We start from the raw sequence: 23,663 nt of genomic DNA, 5'->3' as shown, positions 1-23,663 counted from the left end.
ATACTTACATTTAAGTCTATGAGAACTTACACTTCTCCGAAATCTGAATGGAAGTGATGTTCTTGGAACATGCCAGAACACCAGAAATATCACAGCTATTATTTTTATTTAGACAAATAAAGACACAACGAAGGAGACTTGAAATTTACTTTCTTTGTAGCACCTCTCCTTAAAGAAACGGTTATTATGTAGGCGTTGTTCTTCCTACAAGAAGGATGCTCCAGGATAAGCGAGGCAGAGGTTGGAGGATGGTCCTGCTGTTTCAGGCTCTTTTCTGGAGGAGACTGAGCGTGTCCACCTTGCCATTTTAGCTGGTCTCTTGTCACAGAGCCCGGCAGGAAGGCTGGGCAGCCTCCAGCTGAGAACACGTGTCTCTGATTGCTACCCACCCATTTGCGATTTTAAAACAGTGCACCAGGGGAGAGCAAACTGCTTTTGGAAGAATATAAAACAAAGTGAGGAAGGCAGTTTTTCTCCATCTCTCACTGCTTATATGGCAAATGTGCACACATAGTATTTAAAAAATATTTTGCGACTTCTCTCTAAGCTATGAAACTACACTACATCTCAAATATCTGTTTTCACCTTATAAATGAATATTTACCCTCTTTGTTTTACCATAGGTTTTGTTTGCTTATTCTGCATCGACTACCTACGGGTGTGCAAAGTGCCGAGCAAAGGGTTACGGCTGGCATTAAGACGAGACACGATACTGCAGGGGAGTTTCTCTGCTCAGATAGATTTAACGCTGGGCATCACTGTAGATCTCAGTAGCACAGCCCAGTGGTCTGCAACCAGAGAGGATCTGTCCCCAACCATCCCCTCCCACGACACATCCAGCAATGCCTAGAGACAGTTGGAGCTGTCACAGCTGGGGGGTGTTACTGGTACCAGGTGGGAGGGATGGTGCTACTGAACATCCTAAAATGAGCAGGAGAGTACCAACAAAGAACCATCGGGCCCCAAACACTGTTAATGCTGTGGCTGAAAAGCCCTGCCTCAGTCCAACCTACTACCAGAAGATTTCACGTGGCATTTTAGTAATTGTGCCCAATCCTGAGACTGGGGGGGATAATAAGCAACAGTCACTGACACCTCACAAATCTGGCCTAACAACCGGCATTGAATTTCAGGACAGGGGCACCTGGGTGGCTCAGTCGGGTAAGCATCTGACTCTTGACATCGGCTCAGGTCATGATCTCACGGTTCATGAGTTCCAGCCCCATGTGGGGCTCTGCACTGACAGTGTGGAACCTGCTTGGGATTCTGTCTCTCCCTCTCTCTCTGCCCCTTCCCTGCTTGTGCGCGCGCTCTCTCTCAAAATAAATAAATAAATTTAAAAAACAATTCCAGGGGCACCTGGGTGGCTCGGTTGGTTAAGCGTCCAACTTCAGCTCAGGTCATGATCTTGCGGTTTGTGGGTTCGGGCCCCGCATTGGTGCCTGTGCTGACAGCTTGGAGCCTGGAGCCTGCTTCGGGTCTGTGTCTCCCTCTCTCTCTGCCCCTTCCCCGTTCACGCTCTGTGTCTCTCTCAAAAATAAATAAATATTTTAAAAAACCCCAAAAACTTAAAAAAAAAAAAAAATTCCAGAATGGATTTAGTCATGAGACTGCCCAGCAAGGGCTTTCTATGCTTCTAGCATGAAACATTAGGAATTCGAGCTTGCATGCAAGAACACAAAATTTCTGTCCCTAGTCTGTGATACTTTCATATTCTGTCTCAGAAATTATATCTAACAAGAACATAAATAAATTCAAGAAAAAGAGAGATAACCCTGTCCTCACAGTTAAATACCTGAACAGTCTTACCATTATAAACTAAACACAGTGCAGCTTTACCAGTCTTCTGTTCAAAACTCCTTTTTCCATTTCAAGAGTCTCTTAATTTTCATATTTTTATTTTTTTTTAACATTTACTGACTTATTTTTTTTAGTCATCTTTACACCCAATGTGGGGCTCGAAATCACCATCCGAGATCAAGAGTCACATGCTTTTCAGAGCAAGCCAGCCAGGTGCCCCGGGAGTGTCTTACTTTTTAAAATTTGGGCTTTTTTTTGCTGTCTGGAAGGCTGAAGGGTTTTCCTGAATATCAGCCTCACCTCACCTTGATTTCTCACACTTTTAACAAAATCCTAACAGGTCAGACGTTGGAAGGGTGGCTGGAAATCAGCAATGAAGTGTCAGAAGGGCAAAATGGTTCATGGTTGAGAGAAAGAGGTGTAACCCACCCTGCTTACAAAGTCCAGAAAGCATCTGTCTACAAGGGAACTACAGATTTCCATGAAAACCCCCAATTCTGGGATCTGCCGGTGGAATCTGAGACCCTCCTCAGGGAGGTGTATGGACCACTAAAAGGCAGTGCCTCTGGAAACGACATGGTGTTTAAATGAAGTTTCCTCTCATTTGCTGGATTTCTTTTATTAGGGTTGATTTTTTAAAAAATGTTTATTTTGAGAGCGAGCGAGCAGGGACTGAAGGAGAGGGACAGAATGAATCCCAAGCAGGCTCTCATGCTCAGTGTGGAGGCTGACATGGGACTCAAACTCACCGTGAGATCATGACCTGAGCCAAAGAATCAGACGCTTAACCGACTGAGCCACCCAGGTGCCCCTTGATTTTTTTAATTGCAAACTTCACGTTGTGGAGATATATGCAATTGTTGTTATCTGAGGCATTTGTATATTTTTTGAACAGCAACTGATTTGGGGAAAAACATGAGAAAGATCAGGTTTCTGGACTTTAACTGAACTAGAATAAAAATATACTTTTAATAGAGGTAAACATAATTGCATTAAAATACCTTTGGCTTATTATGTCCATTATTCTAACATTGAATCTTTTTTTTTAAAAGTTCATTTGTTTACTTTTTTAAAAAAAATTTTTTTTTAACGTTTATTTATTTTTGAGACAGAGAGAGACAGAGCATGAACGGGGGGGGGGGGGGGGGGGGCAGAGAGAGAGGGAGACACAGAATCGGAAGCAGGCTCCAGGCTCTGAGCCATCAGCCCAGAGCCCGACGCAGGGCTCGAACTCACGGACCGCGAGATCGTGACCTGAGCTGAAGTTGGACGCTTAACCGACTGCGCCACCCAGGCGCCCCTCATTTGTTTACTTTTGAGAGAGAGAGAGAGAGAGAGGGAGAGAGAGAGAAAGAGATGGAGGGAGGGAGGGCACGCATGAGCGGGGGAGGGGTAGAGAGAGAATCTCAGGCAGACTCCGTGCTGATAAGTACAGAGTCTGATGCAGGGCTTGAACTCACAAATCGTGAGATTATGACCTGAGCTGAAATCAAGAGTCAGATGCTTAACTGACCGAGCCGCCCAGGCGCCCCTCTGACATGGCGTCTTTATACACACAGGGTAGAAATGGAAGATGGAAAGTACTGGCCATGAGCACTACTAGTCATGTGAAATACCAAGCAAAATGAAGTTCAAAAACATTTCCTATGTGAATATACTAAGACCACTGAATTCTGTACTTTACAATTAGGCAAATCATATCTCAATAAATTTGTTATTAAAAAATAGAAAGTTATGTCTGCACACACACACAATTTTTTATATGACTGTGTTCCTCACTGTCACATTTTAACCAAACTACCTGACTGGGCTCTCTGAATCAGGACTATCAAGCAATATGGAAAGAAGGTGTCAAAGCCATGCTTCCCTCTGCCTCTATTAAAGGATATACCAAATACCTCAAAATCAATGGCTGCCATGCCATTGGCACAAAATAACAGGCTGCCACCTGTCACATCTATGGCCCAGGGCCAACACGGGTTCTCTTGACATCGTTAGGAAGGATGCTACGTTCTGGTCCGGGAACAGGGGTGGATCTTGCTTGCCCTTAGTCATTAACACTGAGGTAAAGGCTTCCAGGAAAGGGAGGAGTCGTTATCCCTTTGCCTTGTTCCCAAATACAAACTGGAGCTTTATTTTCAGTTTTGGGCAGCACGCTGCCACGAGGCTTCCGACAAGAGTATGTGAACACATTTTCATGTGTGCCAGTTCGGTTCAGTTTTCCCCCAAATTCTGTGAAAAGTTAAATGTGAGGGTTGATGCTGGTACAACATACAGCAGTAAATCATATCGTGCTACTCCCAGGTTAATGGCTACGAGAGGGAGAAGAAAGATTTTATAATTCTGTGGCGTTCGGCCATCTAGCCCAAGGCAAGCAACACGAGATCAAACTTTTTAACCTCATCAGTCTGCGATGCTTAAAGAGCTACCTGTATCTGTGTCTCGGTCCATTTAATAGATGAACTTCCAAGAGGTTCAAAATACCCGCAAGAAGCGAAACACTATCTTGAAATGCAGTAGCATTTAATAGTATCTGGGTTTAATCGTCACCTAGACATAAACTTTAACTGCAGGTATTTTAATATACAATGTATATTCCTAAAAACTATTTTAAACAAGGGCAGCTGGGTGGCTCAGTCAGTTAAGCGGCCAACGTTCGATCTCGGCTCAGGTCATGATCTCACGGTTTGTGGGTTCAAGCCCCGCATTAGGCTCGGTGCTGACAGCATGGAGGCTGCTTGGGATCCTCTTTCCTCTCTCTCCCTCTCTCTCTCTTTGCCCCTCCTCCACGCTTGCTCTCTCTCTCACTCTCTCAAAATAAACAAAACAAAAAAATCTTAAAATTTTAACCAACAAATTGAGTTTAAGTTGCTCGTTATTCTTAACATGTGTCTATGAATACCACCTCTATTATACTGATAGATGTGGATGTATCACATTTATGTTTTTTATTATTAAAAAACCAGTCTGTTGGTTTACCTTGGTCATTCCTAATTAGTAGTAAACATTAGTTCTCTGAAAAATCAGAATAATGCTTATAATCAAGACAGCTATAGCACTTTGGGTTATTTGAACCCTTACTGTCTACCAGAACTGTGCTAAATGTTGCTCATAGATTGTATTTCATTGAATCTTCCCAAAACAATTAAAATGACGTACAGAAGCAGCGTGACTTACAGATTCCCTGACTGATACAAATCTACATGGTTAGGTGGTAGAACTGGGATTTGATTCTGGGCAGCCTGTGCTGTTTTAATTTTTTTTAATAAGTTTATTTATTTTGAGAGAGAGAGAGACAGAGACAGAGAGAGTGCGTGCACGCAAGCGTGAACAGGCGAGGGGCAGAGAAAGAGGGAGAGAGAGAGAATCCCAAACAGGTTCCCCACTGTCAGCGTGGAGCCCGACGCAGGGCTCGAACTCATGAACCGTGAGATCGTGACCTGAGCTGAAACCAACAGATGCATAACCGACTGGGCCCCCCACCAGGTGCCCGAAGGCAGCCTGTGTTTCTAAAGGAAACCAAATACTTACAATGTGCCAGGCATTATAGTAAATGCTCAACATGGATTGTCCAAAGTAATTTGTTCAACACACATGGAACGTCCTATCAGTGTCTATACCATACCCATGAAAATAGACTCACATGTTACTTAACCAGCCCAAGGCCACGAAATCATTAAAAATTCTCTATTAAACACCATAGCAGTCTGCCACTAAACTTAATAAAACTACCTTAATGAAAGTACTATTTGAAATAAAAAAAACTCCCTCATACTTTTCTAATAACCAGTTTCTTCAGTTTTCTGTAAGGACCCAGACAGTAAACACTTCCAGTTTAGAAGGCCATATGGCGTTTTCTTGCAAATATTCACCTGTAGCATGAAAGCAGCTACAGACAGTATATAAACAAAGGGATTGGCTGTGCCCTAAGAAAACCTTTGTATTAGGAAATAGGTAACTGGCCACATGGCCCCATGGTCATAGTTTGCTGATCCCTGATTATTATTATTATTATTACTTATCACAGTGTTTTTTGTTATTTTTAAAATATTTTTATGTTTATTTATTTAGAGAGAGAAAGAGAGAACAAGTGGGGGAGGGGCAGAGAGAGACAGAGAATCACAAGCAGGCTGGGAAGTGTCAGCACAGAACCTGACTCGGGACCTGATCTCACCGAGCTCACGACCTAAGCCCAGATCATGAGTTCAATGCCTAACCAACTGAGCCACCCGGGTGCCCCGATTATTATTATTAGTATCTAAATAATAATTCTAAAATTTAGGAAGCGTTCCATGTGAAATATTATAGGATGAATACAGGACTACAGAAAAGGGATCCACATCTACCAGGGAGTACAGGTTAAACTGAAATAGTATTTGTAAACAAGAGGAAAAGGAAAAAGAAAATTTTGACATTAATGTAGTAGAAATACCCTGGTCCATTTGGATCTCAGTGTTGCCTTCATGCCTCTCACCTTTGTGACCATGGGCAATTAAAAAAATTTTTTTTTCTAGCCCTTAGTTGTCTTAGTTGTAAATGGAGAAATGAGATTTCTACCACACAGCACTGTCACAAGGATTAAAAGATAGAAACAATTGCTTTTTAAAAAAAAATTTTTAAATGTTTATTTATTTTTGAGAGAGACAGAGAGAGAGAGAGGGGAAGGGCCAGAGAGAGAGGGAGACACAGAATCTGAAGCAGGCTTCAGGCTCCGAGCTGTCTGCACAGAGCCCGATGCGGGGCTTGAACTCATGAACTGTGAGATCATGACCTGAGCCGAAGTCGGACGCTTAACTGACTGAGCCACCCAGGTGCCCTGAAACAATTGCTTTTTTAAAGTTTATTTATTTATTTATTTTGAGAGAGAGAGAGTGAGTGTATTGAGGGAAGCGGCAGACAGAGGGGGAGGGAGAGAAGGAGGGAGAGAGGGAGAGGGAGAGGGAGAGGGAGAGGCAGAGAGAGAGAGCGAGAGAGAGAGGGAGAGGGAGAGAGAGCGAGAGCGAGAGCGAGAGCGAGAGAGAGAGAGAGAGAGAGAGAGAATCCCAAGCAGGCTCCATGCTCTGTCAGGGCAGAGCCTGACGTGGGGCTCGTGGGATCATGACCTGAGCTGAAACCTACAGTCAGACACTTAACCAACTGAGTCACGCAGGTGCCCCTATAATACCAAGGTCCAACCAGTTTAGAATCCATGAGTGAGTCAGAAATCGCCCTGACGTCTTGGGTTCATGAAGTGTTATTCCTTCTCAAATCAAAGAAAATTAGGAGCAAGAGTCTAAATATACTGTGGTTTCACTCAAATTGGTATTGGCTTATTCCACTGGATCAATATCCAAGTTTTCCTTAAGCACCTAAACCAATAAATCCTAAAGCCAGATGGATACGGTAGTGTGTTCACTTTTTCCTCTGGAATTGCTAACAGAGTTAGAACTGACATCTTCTACTTCAGCATCATTGATTCTAATACAAAATAGCTGAAAATTTGATGACCATGTCGAAGCGTCTTAGACTTTCCTTCCCCCTAGTTATTTCTTTCAAATTTAAACAGGTTACAAAGGGATTGAGTTTTTGTTACGAAGCACGTTAAGGAATCGTATTAGTAGCAGTATGTTGGTAATGAAGAAACAGTTTTCTTATTAAGTATAGGTGTGAATCACATTTTCTCTCAGGCACTGAAACATTACCAGTGACAACTATATTGTGAGCCTCTTTTCAATATCTCTTCCTTGCAAGTCACTTGTGGTTTTTATTTTCAGCACAGGAGCTGGGCTACTTTGAAGCAGAGTTGTACAAAGTCAGCCATCACGTATGGCATTACCGTTGTTCTTCCTCAGGGAAGAACCATAACTCACCTACACCAGTGACCAGGAGGGAATGAGCTCTCTGCAGCTGGCCCCTTTAACATTAACCGTTTAAACTTCTACTTCTCTGTTGGAGTTAGCTGGGAATTCAGCAAACTCTCTGACATGGACCCAATACACCAAAAAAAGTCTCTTGCTTGGAGATTTAAAACCAATCATTTAATCGCCTTTGTCTTCCTACAGAAAATATTGCAACCTACGTCCCCCTCTGGTTTGATCTTAGCTAATAACGCTACATCGAGAGAAAACCTCAGGCAAAAGATCTGGACTTGTTCAGAACATAACAAGACCCCATTATCTCAAGAGACTTCTCTCTCTTATTCAGAACATAATAAGACCGTATTATCTCAAGGGAATTCTGTTGGTTTGGAATATCGGCAAAAGTTTACGTGGTATTTTCTCATTACACTGCATTCATTGTGTTACTCCCTGTTCCCCTATCTCCTCATGGCAGCAACATCACAACAAAATCCCTTCACTGTTTCTACCAGAAAATTTCTCCGCACGTGGCAGAAGTGATCCCCGTCAGCTCATGCTCATGCTTGCCGGCCTGGCACTGAAGGTCTCCACATTTTAGCCCCAACCGAATTCCCCGTAACTCTCTTATCTAAGACATCTGCTCTAGTTTAAATCAGACTACCCTTGTCTCCCAGACTTGCCATGTACCCTCCCGGGGCAAATCTGTTTTGCTATCCCCACGGACTCTAAGGTACACTAAAATAAAATCCGTTGGTAGCGCTGCCATGAGCCTTTCCACTTCCATCTCCTTCCATAGATCCTTCTCTGATCAATCTCTTACTCTTTGAAGTAGGTTCTGGGCTCCTGCTTTTTAACACAGATGACTCTCTGTGTTTCTTTGATGTAAATTTCCTACGAGATTTTAACATCCATGAGGGCTGGCTATCCCGTGTGTTCTCATCCTATGATTCACCAAGCCCAGCAAAATGGCTTGTACCCAAAAGGCACCCCCCCAAAAACCAATGTTGAGTAGACGGACATTATTATGTAAATAGCTACCCTGGTGGAGACCCCGAAAAAGTCAGAGTCACTGCAGAATACTAACTGCAGTAATTTGTAGTCTTCTTAGGTTTCAAGAAGAGAAGCTCCGAAAAAATCCCTCTTTTCTTTTCTAGGAAAAGAGAAGCTAACAAGTTCATTTAGTCAGTTCTGCCACAGGTGATCCTAAGAGGTACACGAAGAACATTCCAGGAAAGGATGTCTGGAGTTTTGAGAAAGCAGCGGCTCAAATAAAACCTGCATTTACTTAAATATAGATCTACTTACAGAAGCCCTTATGTGCTAAATATAATAAGAAGTTATCATTAAGCAGAGAATGATAAAGTTAAGCAATCTATTTTCTGCTACATTTTTTAAAGAATATGTGACTCTTTCAATGAATTTTCAGTTAAGTCTGAGTGTTTTACTTAAAGAAATTTTTTTTTAATGTTTACTTATTTTTGAGAGAGACAGAGTGTGAGGGAAGAGGCAGACAGAGAGGGAGACACAGAATCCCGAAGCAGGCTCCAGGCTCTGAGCTGTCAGAACACAGCCCGACGCGGGGTTTGAACTCGTGAACCCTGAGATCATGACCTGAGCCGAAGTCGGCGCTTAACTGACTAAGCCGCCCAGGCGCCCCAGAATAATGTCAGTCTTTCTTAAAAGCTACAAGGTAAAGAAACCCAGAGCTTCAAAAACACTATTTTAAGTGAAAGAAGCCAGACACAAAAGAGCATGTATGATCCCACTTACATTAAATGTCTAGAAAAAGCAAATCTGTAGAGACGTAAAGTACATTGGTTGTTGCTGGGGGCTGGCGGTGACAGCAAGGATTAACTGAATGGGTGTGAGGGATCTTATCGGGATGATGACAATGTTCTAAGACTGGATTATGAGGGTGGTTGCTTAATTTGGTAAATTTATTAAAGCCACTGAATTATACACTAATACACTTAAAATGAGTGAATTTTATATGTAAATTATATGTAAATTAAAGATAATTTGCAGTGAAGGAAAGAAGATATTACAGCGGTCATTAGGAATCTACTTAAGGCAGAGAAACTAACCCATTTTAAGCTCCAATTTAACAACAGCGCTAAACTCATTTTACCTTAATAAAAAGTGAGAGGAAAACTTACAATATTGTAGCATTTGTGGCGGACTTTAAAAGTATTTGAATACATTAAAACTCCATCCTTCCATAGTCACTGGATCTCATTCTAGGACCATCTTTCACTATTTGCAAAACAAAGGCATCCCCTTTAAGAAACACAACCCTACAGTTCACTAGTTGCTATCATGACATTTGGTTGTTCAGTGTAAACTCAACCCTTGCTTTCGTTTCAGGGAGACAAAAAAGGAAGTCTGTTAGTTCATTCGTGTCACAACATTCTTAATAGGAGCATTAATTAAGTACCAAAAAAGAAAGTCTTAAGATATTAACACAACATCTATCTCTCAAAGAAGGCCCTGTGCCACCTCCCCCAGTAAAACAGTGTAAAGACAACACAAAAATCATCCCCGTTACATTTCACAGCCACAAGTAATGTGATACCCCACCAAAAGTTGTCGTTCAATGGCATTTACTTCCAACTACTCACTCGCCTAAGATTTATCTAGAAGTTTCTACAAAGCAGGCACTCTGCATGATAAATAAAAGCCAGTCCTTGCCCTCGAGATGCTCATAGTTCAAGTGGTGAAAGAGACAACAGGTAATAAGACCGTACTAAACACCCACTGCCAGGGACGTGCCAACCAGGTCACCTAACTCAGCCTCAGCCGAGTGAGATCACACCCGGTCGGCTGGAGTTTTGCACAACAAGCTGGCGTGTGCCAAGCGGAACAGTGCGTATCATCGGGACTTGACATCATTTGAAATGAATTGTTGGACTGCTGGTTAAGCCAAAGAGAGCTTCACAAGCGTTAAGACCTGTAATCGTGCATCTTATTTTTGGCTGGGGACGGCGGTGGTGCTGGGCTGGGGAGCGGGCACGAGGCTTTCCTTTTCCCTGACGGAGGAAATCCCAACAAACAGCGCATTACCTCGCACCACCTCTTCCACAGACTCCGTGGTGGTGGTGGTGGTCGTGGCGATGCTGGTGGTTCGCTCGGTGGCCTCTTCATAGGGTTCTTCCGCCTCTTCCTCCACCTCATCACCATCTTCGTCATCCTCGTCATCCTCGGCCTCTTCGTCCTCGACGTCAGCCCCCTCTTCTTCCTCGGCTACTTCTACTACTTTGTCCTCACTGCAGCAGGAGATGGAAACAACGGTGACAGTCATTTAAAGAAATTTCAGAAAGGGGAGGGGGGAAGCGACAACAAAGGACGGTAGTGATTTTGGAGGCAACGTGGCCCTCGGGGCAAACAACACACACGAGGCTGGAAGCCAGCAGGTGTATGTGGGAATCCTAGCTCACTAGGTCTACAGTGTTCTGCCCCTTGGGCACAGCTCTTCTTAGTTCACACGGCTGCAAGAATGCTATTCCATGAGTCCGACTAAATGCTTTTCTGGAAAAGGCAAAATTACGGAGTGGTTCCTGGTGGGGGTGGCGGTCGGGGTGAAGAAGGGAGGGATGAGCAGGCAGAGCATAGGGGATTTTTTAGAGCAGGCTCTGTAAGATACGGTCGCAGTGAACACAGGACACATGCGTTTGTCAAAACCAACACAACTGTACGACACAAGAAGTGAACTCTAATATAAACTATGTACTTGATCACTAATGTATCAATATTGGGTCAGAGGTACTATACTAATAAAGACGTTAACAACAGAGGAAGTGTGGGGGTAGGGGGAGAGAGGGGAGGGGGGCGTTCTTTCTACTCGCTGCTCAAATTTTCTGTAAACCTAAAAGTGCTCTAAAAAAAACAAAGCGTGTTTAAACAGGAGAGAGGAAGGGGAATATCCAAGCTGAATCTGCTGTGTAGGATGATTTCTCATAATGTATGCGAAAATACCACACAGCATCTGCATGGTATAGACACTCAGTAAAGGCGGAAATCAGTTGAAATACTGCTATTCAACTGGATATAGATGAGGAAGAAGAAACTGGTGTAAATAAATCTGTAATACCCAGCGGTCAGCGAGACCTACTGAAACTATACAGTGGTCTTCCCTACTCTTGCTCCCTGTGGCATGCTGTAGAATATCAAGTATTTCAGGGGTTGTCAAATGTCAGCGACTATCAGAATTACTTGGAAGGCTTCTTGAAACACAGACCACCAGGCACCACCCACCAAGGTTTCTGAATCAGTGGGTTTAGGACGGGGTCTGAGAATTTGTATTTCTAACAACTTCCTGGGCAATACTGATGCTGGTGTATTCAGGGTACGATATTCTGAGAACCACTGAAATATGCAATGCTGAGAATAATGGTTAACAGATAGCCAGTAAATCACAGTATAATTGGGAAGGGGATCAGAAATAATACATAAGGCATTAAGTATGCATATCCTGATGCACAGTGTTGAATAATAAATCAGCACATTTGGAGGGCAGAAGGGTAGTCTCGAACAAAATCAGAAAGCCCGAGCGAGACATCCTTGTAGAAATCAAGTACCTGCAGTGCAGACATGGTCAAGAGCATTTGAAAGGTGATAAACGAAGACAGGAACCTAAGCATTAAACAAGTGAAAGTATACATCACATACCGTCTGGCCAGATAGCAGAAACACACATTTCATCCTAGCTTAGATCACAAAAACAGTACAGGAGGAAGATCTACGCGTGCTGGGCGTTTCAAGCTACCAGAGCAACTGCCACAGGTCTTATGTGACAAGACCACAAGAATAGGATCGAGGGTTGCCATGCTGACAATTTCTGTCCACGGAAAAAAAAGAGACCGGGGTATCGTGGCCCCACAGCTGATTCTTGCCTATAAGAAGCTTGTGGTTGGGAGAAGCGACAGGAACCTAAAGACTTTGTGTGAGCCACACCTGGAGCCTGGGAAAGCTCCAAGTGAGCTGGGCATTGCACAGGGAATCAGATTTCGAACATGTTACGGAACTAGAACAGTAGGATTCTGTGGTGTGGGGGGACAGGAAGGGAGATGGCAAAAGGCACCTGCAAATGAAGTCTGAAAGACAGCTCCAAGTCATTTCGCCGAGAATGAAAAAGAAAAAGCTACGGGCGCCTGGGTAGCTCAGTCGGTTGAGCATCCGACTTCAGCTCGGGTCATGGTCTCCTGGTTCGTGGGTTCGAGCCCCGCGTCAGGCTCTGTGCTTCAGATTCTGTGTCCTCCTCTCCCTTTCTCTCTGCCCCTCCCCCACTTGCACTGTCTCTCTCTCTCCCAAAAATAAACAACAAAAAAAAGGTATGTAAAGAGATGGATATAGCACTAGAAGGAATTCCTTTTATCAATTAACTCATAACATAAGGAACTTTTATGGAAGTTCTATAAAAATGTGTATGGCCTGCCAAGTGGACCACCTTTCTGGTGCTGATTATTGATGCAAGGATCATGAATGAACACATCCAAAGAAATTGAAGCATGTGCCCAGAGAAAAAGGAGAAACTTACTAAGCAGAATAATATTAATGATAACTTACTAGTGTGGTAATGAAACAAATGGAACAGAGAAGACCCTGACCAGGAATTTTAACACTTCCATGAGGCCATGAAGAAAAAGTAAGAAGGGAAAATGTTGGCATTGATAATCAGGTGATAGAAGCCTTCATCCACTTAGAGATAAACAGGGTGCAATCATTGTTTCTCGACAGCCTGCATTCCCGCACAAAAGTCTAGTTGAGGCAACAGTTCCCAAGAATTCTTAACAGGTGCTCAGATGCCCTGAATTTTACACAGTATCCTGCTTCCTCACTTTTCTATAGGATCTCACTGTTGTAGTCGTGTGCACAGAAGAATGATCCGACGTGTGCCCCCCGCTGATTTATTCCCTTCTGTGTCCAGTCAAATTAAGTCTCCAAATTAAGTAGAAAAGTGAGGTAGAGCCCAGGAGACAAACCAGACCAAGCCAATATTCTCCTTAAAGCACGAAGTATAAATGCTGTGTTGAGGCACGAATGGAATGACAGCGTCCAAGGATGTGACCCAGGGTTAAGACAGCGTTGTGCTTCTAGGCGGGACAATAAAAGTATGACTATGGGTACCCCCAAGAGCCTCCCCCAACCTCCCCTGTTAGGACTTGACTTAGGCTCCAAACAGAAAACACGGTTATGAAAACAGCTGCGTTTAAAGTGATCTGCATTCTAGAATGTGTCTAGCCATAAAAAAAAAAAAAAGAGTGAAATACATGCCCATCATCCATCACTGCATCTGCCTGAGCAATTTACTGGCATAATAAGGAACAGAAATACATAATAGTTCAACTCGCTCAGGAATTAAATTACTTGGCCTAAGAGAACGCAGGTCCAGCTCTTATTACCATAGCTTTGATTTCTGGAATTAAATTTAGATGTCCATAAATTCAATGATCTATTTGGACACTATTAAAACAGCAGCGCGCACTTATGTTTTCACAATGGTGCATCTTCCCAAAGAATGCCAAACGCCAGCATTCCACTGCCTGCCACACTTTTCACCAATAGCAGGAAACCCAGAAAGGGGAGAAAAATTAATCTTCCACCGACTCTTCAATTGCTGGACGGCTCTGCTCCTGGATGTGACTGAGGCGAGCTGAGCACCGCGCAAGAAAGGGCCAAGGAGGGGCCAGTTGGGGAAGTGTGAGGCTGGGCATCATGAAGCAATTTCCTTACAAATAATCAAAGGACGGACAAGGAAACAGTCCCTTGGTAACACAGTAGAATATTCATATCACATTCACACATCTTTGCGTCTGTCAATGTATAGTAGACAGCTTGTATAGCTTTTAAATTCCAATAATGAGAAACGCTTCTAAAGAACGAGGGAACTATCTGAAAATGCTGATCATCTAAGGAGTACCTGACTTTAATAAGAAGGTTAAAGGGTCAGAGGGACATTTCTATGAGGAATTAAATCACCGAGAATGAAATTTTACGTGTCAGCATGCAAGAGTTTACTTTAGTGAAGGATACACTCCATCACGAAGGTGACTCTCCTTCAATTTCTAAATAAAGGCTGACCTTAATACCTTCCACTTGTGGTTTCCTCTGTGATGTTCCCTTCAGACAGTGAAAGATTTTGATTCACATACCAGTTTTAATTCCTTTTTGTTTGAGTCATGCAAAACAAGTCACCATTTGCATTCTCTAAAAGAGCTGTGTTTACTCTTTCATAGTGTCTCCTAAGACTCGACTTTCTTCCGCCCCTTTGTAGGACAAAGGAGAGGAAACAGCATGAAAAAAAGCTGTGATTCCCATGCTTTATGTGAACTGGACAATCATGAGACCTGAACACCCAGTGATGGCAGAGGTGGGGGGAGTAGGGGGGGAGGGTGGGGGATATGAAACAGAACAGCTGTCAATTCTCCAAATGTTAAGATCAACCCCGGGCCAGGGTGGGGGCAAGTCTCAACAGGAAGATGCCCAGACACATGTATGTTTATTGTACTAGAAAGGGGAAGAAAGCGTCACCCAGAGTCAGGATATAGGAAAGGAAAATAAAGCAAATTTTTTTCTCTGCCCCAGTTCTTCATGCTCTCAGAGTTTAACCTGGAGGGTACAAGGGCTGAAGAGTCAGTTTGTTCCAGAAAGCAGTATCTATAACAATTACTGCTGCAGGGCACCTGGATGGCTCAGTCAGTTAAGCATCCGACTTCGGCTCAGGTCACGATCTCATGGTGTGTGGGTTCGAGCCCTGCGTCGGGCTCTGTGCTGACAGCTCAGGGCCTGGAGCCTGCTTTGGATTTTGTGTCTCCCTCTCTCCCTGTCCGTCCCTCACTCACGCTTTGTCTTTCTTTAAATAATAAACACTAAAAAAAAGAAAATTGCTGCTGCGAAATTAGGAAAATTAGTAGTTGTCAGAAAACGTGAGAAAATAGAAAAGAATAGAAGCTTATTTTTCATGGTTCCCAGTAAATGGTTCAAGAGGGGGCAGAGCTAAGTAAGAAAAAGCCGGTATCTCTCCCATCTAAAGGGACTGTTGGAAGCCAAATGTACAATTGGATGCAGGGCCTGATTCCACTTACATACAGTGTGAAAACAGGCACCCTCCACGCTGCTGCCAGAGCTCAGAGGCACTGCACTTTGGCAAGGGGGAGATTTGTGACTGGCAGGGAACAGGAGAGAGGCCTCTGCGGGGGCTGGCCAGGCGGTGCTGGGATCTGGGTGTCTGCTATCCCGTATGCTCAATTTTGAAATTCACGAGCCATGTGTACCCATGTTATGTGCCATTTCTCTTTATGTAAGTTACAGTTCAGGAAAGAGGGATAAAAGGGAGAGGATGCTGGGCGCTCAGGTGGTTGAGTGCTGGACTCCCGATTTCAGCTCAGGTCATCATCTCACAGGTTTTGCGGGTTCGAGCCCTGTGTCGGGCTCTGTGCTGACAGCATCGAGCCTGCTTTCTCTCTCCCTCTCTTGGTCCCTCCCCCAAGCTCCCTCATGCGGTCCCTTTCTCTCTCTCAAAATAAATTAAAAAAAAATTTTTTTTAATGTTTATTTAGTTTTGAGAGACAGAGATAGAGCATGCGTGGGGGAGGGGCAGAGAGAGAGGGAGACACAGAATCCAAAGCAGGTTCCAGGCTCTGAGCTGTCAGCACAGAGCCCGATGCGGAGCTCGAACCCATGAACCATGAGATCATGACCTGAGCCGAAGTCGGAGGCTTAACCAACTGAGTCACCCAGGCGCCCCTAAAAAATTGTAACAAAAAAAACAAAAAAAAAGGGAGAGGATGCTGTTACTACACTGTCCCACTCTTCTTAAATATTCTCACAATTGGGCTAGAATAAGAGCTCTTTAATTGATATAATAATTGTATTTTCAAGGTCTCCAAACCTGAAAAAAATACCTCTCAACTCCAAACCCTCAATCCAGTTAGGGCACAAGTTATGAAGGTAGAAGCATGATAATATTAACAATAATAATAATGGTATATGATATATTATATATAATAATTACACATAATATATGTATGAATTTTTTCACTAGTGAAAATCATGATCTGAAGGAAATGCAACTAATAATGTATATGTTTATACATATTTACGCATACACATGTACATACGTATAAACACATATATATAAACATACACATATGTACATGTATACACACACATGCACATATATATATGTATATATGTATATATATATATATATATATATATATAGTGTGTCTAGTTAGTGAGGCCATGGCTGAAGGAGCCATATACGTATACATGTATATACATATACATGTATATATGTATATATGTATACGTATATGGCTCCTTCAGCCATGGCCTCACTAACTAGACTATATGGGTTAAGTAATTAATTCTCCAAAGTAATTAGTTCATTAATACAGACATTTTGTAAATGAATTTGAGGATCGTATAGAATTCAATCCACATATGTTGATGATTACTACAGAAAAACAAAAGTTACTCTCCTTTAATGTTGTACTATTAGAATCTCTCCCACCTTCTCTCCCCAAAACTGTGCCGTAGCAGAAAATGTAAGCTACCCCAAAGCCATACCTAACTCCTTTCTGCCATCCCTTCATCGATCAGAGATAGTAAGACACCGAACACTCCATACCCCGTCTCCCTTGCAGGTAGAGAAGGTCATGCGACTGCCACGTCTCAGGATAATGAGATGCCAGAGGGCATCTGCTTGGACCTCCAGGTGGGGTGTCTAGGAAGGTTTTACTTTCCAGATGAGAACACTCATCATACTGAGTAGTCGGAGTGTTTTTGTTCCTTTGCCCTTCTGTGTTTCTACTTTCTCCCTGGAAGGGCAACAGCCATCTGTCAAGGGTTAGTTGATAAACATTCAGATGCAGAAGGTGATAAAGGTGCTGGGATGGAAAGATCCAGAAAGGTCACATCTCTGCCTTGCTGCACCAGGGCAGGGCTCCCTACCACCAAGATCTGGGTTTTCAGTTATTCGCAGCTAAAAGCATTCCTTGCAGATGGTTTAAATGCTTCCCCCAGACACTAGGTTATGGACTCCTGCTTAAGGAAGATAAGAACAAAACTGAGATGCCAAAAATTCATGACTCAGGCATTAAGGGTGAGATATATAGACAAACCTTCATCTGAAGTGAGAATGTATCATCGTTACAGATTTAACGACTATCTCTTCTGGGCAAGAGAATCTACACTAATTACTATATGAGTAACAGACACACTGCCTATTAAATGCTTCAGAAATTCAAAGGGGGAAGTGATTCTTGTCAGCTAGAAGTGTGTGAGCTGGTAAGGACATGGAAAGTGGGTGTAAGGATGAGGTAGGGATAGCCACAGAATGCACAATCAGGAACAACAAATACATAAGGTTGACAATAAAATAATTCAATGTGGTACTGAATTTTAACAGTGAGGAACGCTAAATTGCAGAGACCAAGGATCCAGACATTTTTCCTTTAGTCAATGGATAGTTAAGTATTTGAGTTGAAAGAAATGGGCATCAACTTTAATGAGCAAAAACAAGGGCAAGGCATTAATTCACCTATCCACTGAGCCCTGTCTATACTGCATGCTGGCCATCGGATCAACAATGTCTACGGTGCTTTTGCCAAGTGCCAGGTGCTATTCGAGACACCGGCAGTGGACTTGTGAGTATGACAAAGCTTCTGCTTTCCTGGAACATACATTTTAGTGGGTAAGGCACAAGAGGAGCAAATAAATAAGAAAAAAAAAATTCATAAGTATACAAAGAAAGGAAAGGGGCTAATGTGCTAATCAGTGACTACAATAGATGTGTTTGTGGAGGGAGGGATGGGAGCAGCATTTCAAATAGGATGGTCGGGGAAGGCCACTGAGACAGAGAAGCCTGGAAGAGTCAGCATGGGGGGATGGTTGGGGCAGAAGGAAGAACAAATGCAAAGGCCCTGGGGTGAGGGCAAGCTTAGCATGATGCAGAGAAAGCCAGCTAGCATAGGGGGCAGAGGACGAGGTTCTCAGGAGAAATTAAGGTTGGAGCCAGATGGGAAGGCTGGGAGGCCATGTTGGTCATGTTAAGAAACGGCAAGTTTACTCATTTGCAATGGAAATGACTCAATGAGATATAAGTTTTAAGGATGGCTCTGGCTACTTAGGGTGGAGAGTGGACTCTAGGAAGACAAGAATGGCAGCTGGGACATTGGGAGAAACACACTGGGGAGCAAGGGTAGCTCATGAGGCTAAAGCCAAAAGGACAATGACATCATCATCCATATTAAATGTGACATTACTGTGGTGATAACAATTATGAATGACTACGAGACCCAAAAGAATAAGATCTGACCAGACCTGGGGTGCACAGCAAGGGAGACATGAAGAAGGGATGACTGAAATGTGACCTAGAGAAGAACCAAGGTGAATGCGGTCTGGAGGATAAAGACCACTCTGCACCAGGGCAGGCAGAGCATATGCAAAGGTCCGGTGGTGGGAGGAAATCCTGAGAGTCTGAAACAGAGTTGGCTGAAAACACAGAGAGTAATCAAAGAAGGACAAATGATCAATGGCATGGAGCATATGGCTCCTAGCTTATTTTTACACATCCTATAAGTTAAGAGCAGTTTTTACATTTTTAAAGAATTATGAAAAGAAAAAAAAAAGATATATCCAAACAACTGTGCTTTGTCCTGATTTGAAATGAGATAGAACGAAACAAAGCAAAAAGCATCTAGGATGTCCAAGTTGTAAAATTCTAGAGCAGAAACAACAGCGATCCCTGCTTCTTGCCTCCTTCGGAGCCAGCAGAACACAGGGCGCAATGAGACGGGGTATCTTGCCGCGTGGTGGAGCTGTGAACCCTGGGGCCGGCCCGCCTGGATTTGAATCCTGGCTCTGTGGCCTTGAGCACGTTAGTTAACCTCTCTGTGCCTCTCATGTCTTCATCTGTAAAATGGCAAACTTACAGGAGGTGCTTCCGTTCTACAGGGGCACGACGAGAAATCGGGTTAATACTTGGGATGCACTTAGAACAGCACCTGACTCACCATGAGTAGCATGTAAGCGGTCAAAGGCCACACACACAGTACCTGACAGACAATAGCTCAAACAGTAGCTACTGAAAATAGCTCAAAAAAAAAAAAAAAAATGTGTTGAATGAATGGATGTTAGGACTAAATACCGCTGAGACATTCCTCCAGAACACTCAGAACTGGTGTATTCTCTGACAATTACACACAGTTTGATTTTCCTCTCTATTAGAAAACATAAAAGGGTCAAATATTAGGTTGTTCTCTTGAAAGATTTTAAGAGAATACACAATTACGTAATCCTTAATTTTTTTAATGTTTATTTATAAGAGAGACAGAGAGACAGAGCGCGAGTAGGGGAGGGGCAGAGAGAGAGGGAGACACGGAATCGAAAGCAGGTTGTAGGCTCTGAGCTGTCTGCATGGAGCCCGACGCGGGGCTCAAACTCGCGAACCGTGAGATCATGACCTGAGCCGAAGCCGGACGCTTAACCGACTGAGCCACCCAGGCGCCCCCCAAATCAGTTAATCTTTAAAGGAAAACAAGAAATCCTGTTACAGACGATACTTTCAGAATTCTAGCACCATGTGGCACAACGACATTAATAGGATACCACCACACGACCCAGTATTAAATTCACGTAATGTACTGGCTACTAAGGTTTTTGCCAACACTGGGAATAAAACTAGCTGCCTTCACTAAAAAGGGCCACGCATGAAAGAAAATTGAAGGAACGTTACGAAAAGGGTGGTTCAGTATAAAATCAACTGCTCTTCACACAGGCCTGTAAACTCTGGCCTATTTGATTTAGTGAACTTGCAAAGTATGAGGCCGAAATAGGCGGAGAGAAGAGAAGAATCCAAGCCTGGATGTAAACTAGCAAGGCTAGAACACGGGAGGAACCACTCTCTCCCTACATATGCAAAGAAGCATTGCAGCAACAGAGGAAACCAATTTAAGTGATACCCCTAAGACATGAGACAAATCAAAAGCCGGAGAAGGCTTCACAGAGTATTGCCGAAGCTTCTTCAGCCTGTTGGTGTAAAGGTACAAAAAGGGTTGTTCCCAGTGCTGAGTGTGAAGGATGTAGAATGCTGGGGTTGGTGCTGGATGGAATGTGGTGTAGAAAAATGAGCCATGAAGGCCATGTCTGGGGCTCAGGGAAAATCCGACTATGGACTCAGTATCTGCTGATATTTTTTAAAAAATGACCGTTAATTTTGTGGGTGAGATGGTATCCTTTGAGCTCCGCAGAAAAATGTGATTAGATTTTTAAAGATGTAGAAGTAGTTGTTAATAATATTTGCTGCTAGGACTTTAGTTTAAATCATAAAAAAAGGTATGCTGGAAAAGGGGGAAAATGATATTCTGGCAAGACTTAAGGAATGTAAAGTTTAGCATGTAATTATAGTAAAAAGCTAAATTGCTTTCTTAAAGACCATCTCGGAGGCATGAAAAGCCATATATAATCAAAAGCACATTCTTTTCCTGACAGCTTTATGAACCGACTAGGACTAAGGAGAAGCACCTAAGGTGATAAAAACTTTCAGAGTCTTTTAAAAATCTTGATAAGTGAAACCCAACCTTGGTTAATCAGACGCTTTGCCAGAAAACTGTGAGCACCTTCCTCAGACCTAGAGAAGCTGGGTGTTGCTAAGTGCAGGTGGTCTGCATGCGTTTTGGGTGAAGAATTGGAAACACATGCTCTTCAGTCATTTAACATATCTGAGGGTGAACTAGGCTCTGAAGGGTCCATTCCATGCACGGAAGTTACTGCTGGGAACGAAAGAGACTAAAATTCCCTGCCCTCGTGGCACTTCCGGTCTACTCGGGGGACAGGTGACAGTGTAAGAAGCCAAAGCGAAGATGGTTACACTGCACGTTACGCGTGACAAGTGCTATGGGCAGGTACGAAAGCAGGAAAACCAGATGAGGTGTGCGGGAGGGGAGAGTAGGGAGGTTTGATGTAATTAACATTTCAAGAGACTAGTGAGCGGGGCGCCTGGCTGGCGCGGTAGGTTAAGAGTCTGACTTCAGCTCCGGTCATGATCTTGCGGTTTGTGGGTTCGAGCCCTGTGTTGGGCTCTGTGCGGACAGCTCGGAGCCTGGAGCCTGCTTCCGATTCTGTGTCTCCCTGTCTCTCTGCCCCTCCCCAACTCACTCTCTCTCTCTTCCAAAAATAAATAAACGTTAAAAAAAAACCAAAAATAAATAAAGAGAATATTAAGAGAACAATGCCCTGAACAGGTGTCCTTTCAGCAAATACTATGTGCTTCGCATTGTCTTCCACTGTGTCTATACACAGAGGGACTACTATAAAGCTACAGATGGTCTGTGTATACAACGGCTACAAAGCCTTCTAGAAAAGCCACAAGGCAGCTTTCTTTCAAAGACACCTTGTGAAGTACCTTGTCCTTAGAGAGAAGGGAAGCACCCTGCCGCTTCTGTGGGCTTTCCTCTTCTCTCCTGTGACAAGAGAAAACCACCCTGCTGCTCTTGCCACCACACACACTGCATCAGTTTATCCCTTGTCCTCCCCCAGAGTCTGCAGTGGGGCCCATGGGTACACCTGCCCCCATCCTCAGGTGGTGCCAAGTGCCATTTATCCTTAAAACAAGCCCGAGGACGCCTTTGCCCCTTTGTTTTTACAGCTCGAAACAAGTATTTTATTTTATTTGAAGAGAGAGAGAGAGAGAGAGAGAGAGAGAGAGTGAGGGAGGGGCAGAGGGAGAAGGAGGCAGAGTCCTAAGCAGCCTCCACGCCCAGCACGGAGACCAACGCGGGGCTCGATCCCACGGCCCCGGGGATCATGACCTGAGCTGAAATCAAGAACCGGACGCTGAGCCACCCGGGTGGCCCTGAAACAAGTATTCCGAATTGTGTGGAAAAGATGGAGACAAGAACCAATGACAAGCATAGGCTGCTTGACGATGGGAGTCTTGGATCAGGCAGATTTATGGGAAAAGCGTGTACTGGAGAAGTAAAACTTCTCGTTCATTTCCACAGGTGAGTCAGCTTCTTCTTCCAGCAAGCCTGCTTCCTTGTTCCTAAGTTTCTTTTAAAAAGTATTTGTAGGGGCGCCTGGGTGGCGCAGTCGGTTGGGCGTCCGACTTCAGCCAGGTCACGATCTCGCGGTCCGTGAGTTCGAGCCCCGCGTCGGGCTCTGGGCTGATGGCTCGGAGCCTGGAGCCTGTTTCCGATTCTGTGTCTCCCTCTCTCACTGCCCCTCCCCCGTTCATGCTCTGTCTCTCTCTGTCCCAAAAATAAATGAAAAACGTTGAAAAAAAAAAATTTAAAAAAAAAAAAAAAAAAAAAAAGTATTTGTAGCTGCCATTTGAGAAAGCTGTAAAGTCAAAATATCACGTGTTGATCCTGCACGAACGATGCAACAAATGTGGGGTAAAATGAATGTGGAAGTGCGTTACTTTTTTTTATATTAAAAAAAATTTTTTAATGTTTATTTTTGAGAAAAAGAGAGAGAGGGCGGGGGGGGGGGAGGGGCAGAAAGAGAAGGACACACAGAATCCAGGCTCCAGGTTCTGAGCTGTCAGCACAGAGCCCGACACGGGGCTCAAACTTACAAACTGTGAGATCACGACCTGAGCCAAAGCCTGACCGACTGAGCCATTACTTTTTAGGTTAAATCACTGATAACAGCCGTTTTTGAAAATTCTCTTTCTGAAGGGAAAATTACATTGCAGTTCACTCCAGTTAATTCAGTGTCTTCATTCTCTGAGACATACAGAAGGAAAACACTATGGTAATTAAAGGCACGTTCTTGGAAGCCACCTACCGGCTATGGTGTGACCATGGACATGTGACTTACCCTGCCCTGACTCAGTTTCTCCATCTTTAAAATGGGATGAAAACATTACCCACCTCTTGAGATGCTGTGAGCAGTTAACGTATGACAAACACTTAGAAAAAGCGTAGCACTAAATACCATACCTATTTGCTGTTATGAGACTAGGGCTTAAATTTATGTATGACAGTTATGTTTTTTTCCTTTTTAATGTTATTAGGTTTTGAA

At 43.6% G+C, this 23,663-nt stretch overlaps 1 protein-coding gene across 7 annotated transcripts in view; it reads right to left on the bottom strand.

Annotated features, from left to right (window-relative positions):
* APP (amyloid beta precursor protein) overlaps positions 1–23,663 on the bottom strand; it is a 274,501-nt gene that overhangs the window by 109,402 nt on the left and 141,436 nt on the right. For all 7 annotated transcript variants that reach the window (XM_060640325.3, XM_060640327.3, XM_060640328.3 and 4 more), the window contains exon 6: positions 10,698–10,900. In XM_060640325.3, coding sequence (XP_060496308.1) covers positions 10,698–10,900 — 203 coding nt within the window. The remainder of the gene's footprint in view (positions 1–10,697; positions 10,901–23,663) is intronic.

The sequence above is a fragment of the Panthera onca genome, chromosome C2, assembly GCF_046562875.1.
Source record: "Panthera onca isolate mPanOnc1 chromosome C2, mPanOnc1 haplotype 2, whole genome shotgun sequence".
Classification (NCBI taxonomy): Eukaryota; Metazoa; Chordata; class Mammalia; order Carnivora; family Felidae; genus Panthera; species Panthera onca.
This window is presented reverse-complemented; position numbering and strand designations above follow the sequence as displayed.